Source organism: Gavialis gangeticus, unplaced genomic scaffold (genome assembly GCF_001723915.1).
Source record: "Gavialis gangeticus isolate Ggan-Ray unplaced genomic scaffold, GavGan_comp1, whole genome shotgun sequence".
In the NCBI taxonomy this organism is placed as follows: Eukaryota; Metazoa; Chordata; order Crocodylia; family Gavialidae; genus Gavialis; species Gavialis gangeticus.
This window is the reverse complement of record NW_017728994.1, coordinates 41,636,858-41,648,040: the sequence shown is the minus strand read 5'-3', so window position 1 is coordinate 41,648,040 and position 11,183 is coordinate 41,636,858. Positions and strand designations below refer to the sequence as shown.

The 11,183-nt window shown below is 44.7% G+C and overlaps 1 protein-coding gene across 1 annotated transcript in view; it reads right to left on the bottom strand.

Moving 5' to 3' along the window:
• LOC109287159 (coiled-coil and C2 domain-containing protein 2A-like) overlaps positions 1–11,183 on the bottom strand; it is a 41,895-nt gene that overhangs the window by 26,617 nt on the left and 4,095 nt on the right. The window contains exon 4 of the mRNA XM_019502122.1: positions 1,720–1,923. Coding sequence (XP_019357667.1) covers positions 1,720–1,923 — 204 coding nt within the window. The remainder of the gene's footprint in view (positions 1–1,719; positions 1,924–11,183) is intronic.

Sequence of the window (11,183 nt, the reverse complement as noted above, 5' to 3'; positions counted from 1 at the left end):
TCCACGAGTTCCCTGGAGAGCTGAGGGGGCTGCTGTGCCCTTTTTCTGCCTTTCCTCTGAGATGGGATAGACTTTGCTTGTACATCCAGGATCGCACCTTTGAGGAGCAACCACTCGTCCTGAGCTCCCCTCCCCTTTGGGTTGTGGCCCTTTAGGGCCTCCCTGACAAGCCTCCTGAGCATGTCAAAATCAGCTTTCCTGAAGTCAAGGACTTCTGTATCTCTGACTGTCTTGCCAGCTTAACAGCAGATGGTGAAGGTGATCAGCTCATGGTGACTATCACCTAACCTCCCTTCAATCATTAAGTCCCTGATTAGGTCATCCCCCATTGCCAGAACCAAGTTGAGCAGCACTTTACCTCTTGTCAGCCCATTGACTTCTTACATCAGATAGAGTTTATCCACACATGAGAGAAAGCTTTGCGACTGCTCAGATTTGGCTGAGTGCTTTTCCCATGAGATGTCTGGGTAGTTGAAGTCTCCCATGACAACCATGCACCAGGAGCGTGCAGCCTCAGCCAGCTCCCTGGCGAACTCCTGGTCAAGCTCTTGATCCTTATTTACTACCAGAACTCATTTAATATCAGAAAAAGGGAAGGAAAGGAAGGGCCAGATCCTTTATGGGTTCTTTACTAAATGAGGACTTAGGGGCCTACGTGCAAAATTTCAATATTAAAAATAAATCCTGTTCCAAGGTGGCCTAACCTTGCATGTACTCCTTTTTTAGAACTGAAAGTTTTCTGGGCACATGCAGTTCTGCCTGCTGCACATGGATATATTCTAGTCTGAGCCACAAGGCACCTAGATGATACCTAAGTCCCATTTGCATCCAGAAATTAGATGAGCTGCCTATGTCACCTGAGGTACATGACCCAGCAGGCACATTCAGAGCATATCTAACACAGCTACAGCACTGCGTTCAGCAAAAACACAACACCTACTTTAATTTTGAACAAGGTATCTCAGATATCAGAAGACATATAAATGTGTTACTGTGGAGCTCAATCTGAGTTAATATATTTTGCCTCTCATCAAACCAAAGCACCTGACAAACACTGCTCTAAAGTTTCAGGTACCTAATTTAGGTCATTCAGTGCTAATGTGTGCATCTGTACATAGCATTGCATTTTGGTATATAGGTATATCCTCTGTCGTGATGCATTTATGCACCCTGATTAGCTCTTTACTCCACAAGTAGAAGCCCTGATTTCAGTAGAACTATTTGAGTAGCAACATTCAAAAAGCCCAAGGTGGAAATGATCCAAGTTATGCGGTTTTCTGTAAGGGACATAGTTTAGATCAGTAGCAAACAGAACATGCATTCGCCCATTAGTGGGGAGTGCGGAAATCCTAGACCAGCTCTGTCATTTTTAAATGCGTGTCTTTGTGTGCCAAACTTCTGCTCTGTTATGGGTATAGACCTATTCTGTGTCCCAAACTTCTGTTCTGTTACAGGAATCAGACTTGTTTCCAATCACTTATACCAATAAAAGCATAAGGTCTGTACCTGGCCTAAAATATTATTTATTATGAGTAAGGACATCAATCTGGAGATTGTCACATGATATATTACATGTCTCCACATGATTAATTCCACATGACAATAATAAGAATAACAAGAACTTTGGATTCAGATATTGTGAAAAAATAAGGAAAAATTAATATCCATACTGTTTATCATATAACTTGAAATAAAAATCATAGCAGAAATATTAATTACCTGGAAGACTATATCTGGTATTTCTCTATCAAACATAGGTATCTGCCAACAATAGCAGGAATCTAGTTGCCCTGAGTTCCTAAGTTGCAACAGCTGGAAACGTTTACAATTTTTAATCTCTTCTTCAGTAACAAAGTTAAATTCTTTTTGCAGCTGTTCAAGACGAAAATATTTTGGAAGAGTTTCTTCCTTGGATCTAGTATACTGTGAGAAAATGTAAAAGCAAGACTGGATTATTTTCAATTTGTTTGAAAGTTTTTTCTTAAGTTTTTGTGTTAGTTTATTAATGAAACTGCACTGGTTTGATACAAAAGCCAAAAGGTATTATGCACATTTCCTCAAAATTTGAACAAATCATCTGTAAAACTAGAGATATGTAGTTAGCCATATGAGTCTAAAGTCAGGCAGAAGGCAAGGTAGATTTGCACATTATAGACTAAGTACAGACTATAAGGTGCTATACACTAGAACAAGTTTAGCAGAAGAACAGCTTTGCTGAGCAGGGAACTCTTCAGTAAGCTTATACACAACAAGAAACTTGGACAAACAACTAGGGAGGAGTCCAAGTGCATTGCTTGGGCATGTAAGGATAAAATCAGGAAGGCCAAAGCACACCTGGAGTTACAGCTAGCAAGGCACATGAAGGGTTTTTACAAGTATGTCAGCAACAAAAGGAGGATCAGGAGAAGCGTGAGTTCTTTACTAAATGAGGAAAGCAACCTAGTGACAGAGGATGCAGAAAAGGCTGAAGTACTCAATGCCTTTTTAATCTCAGTCTTCACAGGCAAGGTCAGCTCCCAGATTACTGCACCCAGCAGCACAGTTTGGGGAGGAGGTGAGCAGCCAACAGTGGCAAGAAAAACAGGTTAAGGACTATTTAGAAAAGCTGGATGTGTACAAGTCCATTGGGCCAGACAGGATGCTGAGGGAGTTGGCTGATGTGATTGCATAGCCACTGGCCATCATCTTTGAAAACCCATGATTGTTGGGAGAGGTCCCAGAGGACTGGAAAGGGGAAAATACAGTGCCCATCTTTGAGAAAGGGAGGAAGAAGGATCCAAAGAGCTACAGAGTGGCCAGCCTCATCTCAGTCCCTACAAAAATCATGAAGCAGGTCCTCAAGGAATCCATTTCTAAGCACTTGGAGGAGAAGGTGATTAAGTAGTCAGCATGGATTCACCAAGAGCAAGTTATGTCTGACCAAGGTGATTGCCTTCTATGTTGAGATGACCAGCTCTGTAGATGTGGGAAGAGCAGTGGATGTGATATCTTGACTTTAGCAAGACTTTTGATATGGTCTCCCACAACAATCTCTTAAGTAAGCTAAGGAAGTACAGGTTAGATGAATGCCTGGTAAGGTGGCTAGAAAACTGGCTGGATCATTGGGCTCAAGAGAATAGTAGTCAATGGCTTGATGTCTAGTTGGCAGCTGGTATCAAGTGGAGTGCCCCAATGGTCAGTCCAGGTCAGTTTTGTTCAATATCTTCATCAATGACGTGGATGATGGGGTAGAGTACACCCTCAGCAAGTTTGCAGATGACACCAAGTTGGGGGGAGAGAGACCTTAACTAATTGGAGAATTGAACCAAAAGAAATTGCATGAGTTTCAAGAAGGACAAGTGCAAAGTCCTGCACTTAGAATGGAACAATCCCACGCACCAGTACAGGCTTGGGACCAACTAGCTAAGCAGCAGCTCTGCAGAAAAAGACCCCGGGGTTACAGTGGACAATAAGCTAAATATGAGCCAAGAGTGTGCCCTTGTTGTGAAGAAGGCTAACGGCATACTGGGCTGCATCTGTAGCATTGCCAGCAGACTGAGGGAAGTGATTATTCCCTTCTATTCAGCACTGGTGAGACTGCACCTAGAGTACTGTGTCTAGTTTTGGAGCCCTCACTACAGAAAGGATGTGGACAAATTGGAGCAAGTCTAGGAGAGAGCAACAAAAATGGTGAGGGGGCTGGGACACATGACTTACGAGGAGAGACTGAGGGAACTGGGCTTACTGGGCATTTATACACATGCTCCAGGAGTGGGGGGGAGGGGGCATTTTAATTAGAGCGGCTCCAAGAGCCACTTTAATTAAAGTGCCTGGAGCATCATGTGCATCAGTGTCCCCGCACTGAAAAATGGCAGTGGGAGTGCTTCAATGAGCTTCAATTAAACCACCCCTGCTGCCATTTTTCAGCACAGGGATACTGATACACATGATGCTAGAGTCTGGCGGAGTGTAATTACAGTACATCAGTCTGGTAATTACAGTACATCAGTCTCAAGTTTGCAGCAAAGGAAGTTTAGGTTAGGTATTAGGAAAAACTTTCTCACTAGAAGATTTTATGATATATATTCATGCTCACATTTCTGCTGTAGGAATTGTTTTTTAAGATTAAGGAAACACTTGGGTTCTTGGGTTCATGTTTACTTTTTGTTGTTTTCTTTTAAAATGCACTTAGTATATGGTTTGAGAAACTTAAATGAAATGTTTTTCTGAAAATACTTTCACCAAGTTGTGCTGTTCCTTTCACTTGCAAAATGATATCAATTTCACTGGAGTTATATGGGTACTATAGAACCCAAATAGTTTGCCGAGTTACATTCAAAATCTTCCCTCTGCCATCCTCTCCATGAAAATGAGGGCTTGTGAAATGTCTGGGGGCATATAAAACCCACAGCAAATAGCTGCATGGGATGGAAGAGGGGCTCTAAATGTTTGCTATAGCTTTTCATTACAAAAGACACCAGTTCTCTGATAGCAGGACTGCTAATAAAATCCAGCTGATTGGAGAAATATTGCCCTTTGAAATAAAAACTGTGATAAACAGCTGAACAGCTTCTTCATATCAGCAACCTGCTGTGAATTAAGCAGATTTGAATCACACAGGTGTAGATGATCTGGATTTTACTGAATAAGAATAGAATTTAACCAATTGTTTTTTTAATTAAAAAATATCCAGGGAGTTTATTCTGAAGTCTGTGGTGCAAAGTTTTTAATTTAGAAAAATGATCAAGGGGCTGTGAAATATCTGAGTCAAGCTGTCTCTGTTTTTGGAATTCCTAGTTCATGTTGCAAACTGAAAGAATGAACTCATTTTGTGTACATTTTAATATATTTTTATTCAAAAGAATAAGAAAGAAAATATAAAATTAAACAGATAACTAGAGTTAGACTTTATAATTGCACTATTATGATTAATAATGAAACAGTGCAAATATCAAATCTACAGTACTCAAAAGTGAGATTTGATTCAACAGATCAGTGGTTTAAGAATAATGTCTTAAATCACCTCATCAGATTAGTACAACTGATAACCAAATCATGATGGTTAAATAATTATTTTTGTTAATCCTGTATCATGAGGCTGAAAATGTCTCATTTAAGTGATGACCCTAACCAATATTGCAGACACAACAGTACCTTCTACCTAGCTAGTGAAAGATGTGAACAGCTCCTCAACAATGTCTTTTTCGTTCTGAGGAAACATACTGATTAGAAGATAGACTTGGAGGTCTTGGGCTTGGACTTTCTTTTAGAGAACTAGGATGATACATTTATCCAGAAACATACCACATGCTAGTATAACAAGTATAACTGGCCTTCAAGGTAACTGTAGTTCTTCAAGATTATTAATCTTCATAATAAAGTTAGCCTTCTTCACCGTAGATGCACATACATTACATATATGAGAGACGAGATACATGCAAGGACATAAAGGCTGCAGTAACTGTCATGGGCGACTGATGCCTCTTGAGTCGGGGGGCACTTGCCTCCCCAGTGGCCAGACCCAAGGGGGGTCCCCCGGTGGCTGATCCCAGGTGATTTATGGGTGAGAGGGGTGGCACCAGTGCTCTTGCCTGCCCCCCTGCCCGGGAATGCTGGCTGACGGGGTACACCAGCATTCTCAGGGGGTGAACATGCACCCCCATGCACGCCCTATACGTTGCCACTGGTAACTGTGACAGCCTACATTCCCTTGCTATTCAGAAGCCTATGCTGCTAAGAATGCTAAAAATGAAGGTTGGCAGGAAGGTAATGGGATCCATGAGGACATTGCAAAGAACCAGTTAATGCAAAGTAAGTAAATCATTTTTTTATGATACATCCATGTGAATCCCACAATAAGCGATTGACAAACAATCTTCTCTTGAAACTCTGGGGATGGAGGCTTAGGTGTATCAAACCAAGATCATAGTACTACTATATATATGGTCATAGGCAACTTGTAGGCGGGGGTACAGGAGGCATGTGCCTCCTCCCCGCCTCCCGACAGGGTCGTCCTCACCACCACCACCACCTGTGGTTGCTCACCAGCTCCGCCCCTGCTGCCACCAACAGCATCTGCAGGTGCTTGCTAGCTTTGTCCTCACTGCCAACTCCACCGGTGGTATCCATGAGTGCCCCCCCAGACTCAGGAGGCACCAGTCACCCATGTATATGGTGGCTACCTCAAGTACCATCTAAAACGCATAATGTTTAACAAAGATTAGTGAATTATTACACATGGCCCTCTTGCAGAGCTCAGAGATCAGCCTGCTTCAAAATGTGCCAGAAACATCATCTATCTCTCAGTGGAGCTTCCCTTACCAGCCAAAGGAAAATGCTTGCCAATCAACCAGTCAGCTTATAGCATGAGAAACATATTGTTTGATCCACTGCAAAAACAAAATCAGTTAACCTTTCAGTGCATTAAGCACAGAGAAAAAAAAAAGAGATGGGAAAACAGCCTGAAAGCTTTAGTTCTGTTGAAGGGGTTAGACTCTGAAGATATCCAGGAGTATGAAGCTTCTTTTCTGTCAGAAAATAATGTGAGTTCAGGACAAAGACAAGAAAGGTAAGCAGTGATTCTGATGAACTTCTGAGATTACCTTGGCTATAAATTGGTGAAGCAATTTCATTCTACCTTGACTCTGTAAACGGATGTGTATGGTAATCCCTTAGTATATCAGCATGGAAAGTTGCCATGCAGCTAAAGATGGCAGCTAAAATGACTATCTTGTTGGAAAGGAGATTTCATGAGCTGCCGAAGAACAACATTCTTCTTCTTTCGTATGGCCGACTTTGAGCATCGATTATAAGTCCAATTCAAGGTTAGTTAAGCAGTCTAATGCTCTTGAGGAAAGGGAATGCATCTCTGCAGTGTCACCATCAAATTTGTATAGAGGCCAGAGTGTTATATGATCCATAGTTTAATCAGGGTTGCTACAGTTACATTCTGCAGAACTCCTAATACACCATCTGTGCATCAAGTGACAACAGCAGCCATGCTCAGTTTGGATCCCATGTTTTTCACAGAAGGTCAAAACCAGGAGGTTTTATTGGTGGGGTCAGAAATGAGATGTTTATTCCAAATAGTGGTTTCATTCCACACTTTCCTCCAAGCTGCTGCATTATCGTGTACTGCAAGAGCTTGTACACATATCCACAAAGGCTTCTGGGAGACCATGTGGTGAGCGGGGAGGTTTAAATCTTTATAGATGGGGAGGTCTAGTTGTCATTCATGCAAATGACCTCTCTGTACGTAGCTTGGTCATGGCAAATGTCTGGTGGAGCAATATTGGCCAGCACCAGTAACCACTGAATGGCACAAGGTCAAGGCCACCTAGAGTAGGGGAGCTCAAGTGAACCAAAGGTGCTGCATGTGTCATGCCAGAAAGTGAGCAGTAAAGCCTGAAGACCCAAGAGGCTCACTCAAAGGAGCAGGGCAGTAGAGAGTGGCCCAGTGATTGGTGTTATGCAAGAGCCCCTTGTGAGAGGGGGGTGGAGTGCAAGAGGCCCCTGTGAGAGGGCGGTAGAATGAGTGTGTGTAAGAGTGGAATGAGTTAGTTCCAGCCTGAAATTGGGGAGCAATACCAATCCAGATGCCTTCTGTGAGGCATGGGCCACAATGTAGGGAAGGTTTGGAGCTGTGGATAGTACCCCCTGGCATCAGGGTAGTGAATGGGTAGCCTCCCACTTAATATACTATGGAACCATTCAAGTCATGGCAGGAAAGACAGGGCAGACTTCCCTAGACAGGTGGGCAGGCTAATTCATGATCTAGCCCTGGGAAGGCCCCCCTGTCACAATAACTAAAACTATAAGGTGTGAGAAGGTGAAATGTGACTGAACAATATGGTGATGGTGATGTTGCTGCGATGTATAAGCCAGTCTCAGGAGTAATATTAAAGTCCAAAAACTTCAGAATCAGGGCTTTTACCAGGTACTTCATGTTAGTTTTTGCTGCCCACATGGCAAAGCCTTTCTGAAGAGTAGGGCTTTCTAGGTGGAATGTCTACTGCACTGTACAAGATTCTCTTGAGCCTGTTGACAGAAAATCTCTCTTACTGCTGGTCATCTAACCAGCAAACCCATCAAGTGCAATGATTGGTGCCTAGTGTAGTATCTGAACCCTAGTTCTCATAGAGAAGGAAGGAGGGAAGTTGATTGAATACCTGCAGAAAATTAGACAAAACTGCCTTGGCCCATAGGAATCTATTATAATATGCCTGCTGGCAGAACATGGGAAACTTCATCATTTTCATGAACTATTGTGCAACTCAGTTACCCTGTTCAAATTTGTGTTGCTTCTTTCTTGACTCCACAGGTTAACCCCTTTGTAAAGACATTACTGGGAAATGGCAGTCAAAGAGCTATTATATGTATTTGGGTGCAATATAATCATGTCTGACTTAGGTGAGTGGTCTATCAAGATCCACAGATATATGAACAAGTCTACCTGGTTTAACAGGGAACCTCTACCCTGTTATTAGGAGGGCTTGGGTTAGACAGCTAACGAGGTAATTAGCTACACCCAGCCTCTAGGAGAGGACAGAAGGGACAATCACATGACCAGAGGGAGGCTGGGTTGGAGAAGACAGTACCTAGACAAGGCAGCCAAGTGGCTCCTTCCTGCAGAAAAATCACCTGAGGAGATTCTGGGAAAAACTGTCTTGGAACAGTTTACATGAGATCTGGAACAGTAAATTAGGGACTGGGTGAGGCACCATCATCCCCAAACCCTCAACAAAGCAGTGAGACTGGCCGAGGTTTTTTGTGGCAGCCAAAAAAACAGGCCCAGCATGAGCACAAGCATGGAACAAAGGAAGCCAGGGAAAGGCCGAGGCTCAGCAAGAGAGCAAAGAGGCCCCAAGAGAAAAGTCAACTGTGCCTGGCAACAGTGGACAGGCTTGTTTCCAATGCAAGCATTAAGCTACCATTGTGGTGGCAAGCCAAGATTTATCACGGAGAGTCCAGTGGTGACTTCAAGCAATAAAATAGAGAACTCTAGGGTGGAAGATATGGAGTGCAGCTGTGGGGCTATAATGTGTAGAGAAGTGGGTCGAACACATATTCCACAGCTTATAGTGAATGTGGAAGTAGAAGGGAAAGCAGTGACGGCTCTGGTACACTCAGACTGCAAGCAGACACTCATTAGACAAGGACTGGTGCCTGAAACAAGAGGAAAGAAAGTTGAACCTCATACCCTGGTTTTCCGTCACAGGGAGGCAAATAAATATACCAGCATTCCTGTGCAACTGATGGTAGCATGGCATATACATACTCTGCAAGTGTGTGTGGCCTCTAGACAGCTTTATCCAGTGTTGTTGGGGTGTGTAGAAGAGTATGGTGAGTGGGAGGAAGAAAATCTACACTCGCTCCTTTCTCCTTAGTATCTAGAAGTCAAGCAGCCCCAACAGTAAAGGGGCAAGACACAGGAGTGGTTGAAACAGGGCAACTGCAGAGCCTGCTCAGAGGCAGCAAACGGAAGAAGCCCCTAGACAGGTCTGGGAGAGTGGAAAGGACTAAACGCTTACCTACAGAGCGCTCCAGTGGAGGGGAGAAGTATCCCAGCAGGGAAAGCCAGTGTTGCAGAGAGCTCCAGGAGAACACAGAGATGGTCTGGTCCCCTTAAGGTTCCCACTGAGAAACAGAACCCCTGGGAAGAGAAAGTCCTATTTGGAAACACTAAGACAGGGCTGGAACAGCCCAGATAGTTTATAACCTCAGAGGAGGAGTCACTTAATGTTAATTCAGCCCAGGTGTCAATACAGGACAGATGAGCTACAGCAAGGGACCAGAAACCAGCATTGATAGGATGGGAATGCAAGGCAGAGAGCCCAAAAGGACACATCCAATAGTGAGAGGGAAAACCCTGCATTGGAGACCAACAGAGTTCAGGGGTGAGGAATACCCCGACCATATTTTTGCATTTTTGTTTCTAATGGACTGCAGAGGCTTCCTGGGAGTCATACAGGAAGCTACTGAGAGCTGCTCCTAGCTGTGATGCCTGAACAGCAGAGCCTGTACTTAAACCTGGAGGACTGGGACAGGAGTGGTGGGGTTGGAGGAGCCCCCTGTAAGGCCTGTGAGGTTCCTTTACAGGCCATAACTGATTCTTTTGGATTATTGGACACAGCCCTGCTGGCAGAGCTGGTTCTTTCCTTCTCAGGGAGAGAATTCTCCAATTATTACCATCAAGTCATGGCAGGTAAGTGCCCCAAAAAGGCAGCATACCCCTTTAGGGGTGCATGGCACTGGTTGAGCCATATACAAAGGGACTCACGTACAGGGTGTTGTTGGCCCTGGGGTTCCCCAAATTATTGACAAAGATACTACGGGAGAATGAGGCTGAAGCTCAGCATGAAGGAGGGTTAGTGGGGCAGGAGGCTGTAGCTGCTTATGGGGAAGAGACCCAAAAAGAACAGGAATCTACTAGGGCAGTGCAAAGCTTTGGTAGCCGATTTGATTAGGAGGAGATTCAGCCCGATTTGCTGGTCAAATCTCTGAATACAAATCAAATCAGGAGACCAATGAAAAGGTCCAAATCGAATTGGAAGCCTCCAAATCGATTTGGAAAAGATTTGTGCCACTTCAGAAATTCAGCCATAGACTAAACAGGCAGCAGTCCTCACCATGCTGGACACAGCTGCCTCCAACTGGTAAGTCTGTTGTGTTGGGTGGAGGGGGGAAGGAAGGGGTGTTGGGAAGGCAGATCAATGCCCCCACAGAAAGAGAGAAATTGGGACTGGGGCTAGGACAAGCTGCCCAGCTGGGGCGGGGGTGGGGTGCAGGACTTGGGGAGAGGGGCAGAGCAGGATGGGATACAGGCACAGCAACGCTGCGAGCAGGGGCTACACTCTACTGCTGCTTGCCCTCTTCCACCTGGAGTGAGCTGTGCCTGCATCACACTCCTCAACCCTGACTGGGGAAGCAGCAGCAGGGCATAGCCTGCCACTTGTCCACCTGGGCCAAGGGCACATGGGATGCATGCACAGAAGTGCTGGGAACGAGGGCTATGCCCTGCTGACACTTGCCCAGCCAGGGTAGGGACACAGGTTATGGGCATGTCAGTGTGGGAAGTGGGGACTATGCCCTGCTGTCGTTTGCCATCTTCTGCTTGGAACAAGCTGTGCCTGCAACCCACACACCCCCCCCCCCCCCCACCCGGGGAAGGGGCAGAGGGGGAAGACTCCCCCCCCCCAGCTGCC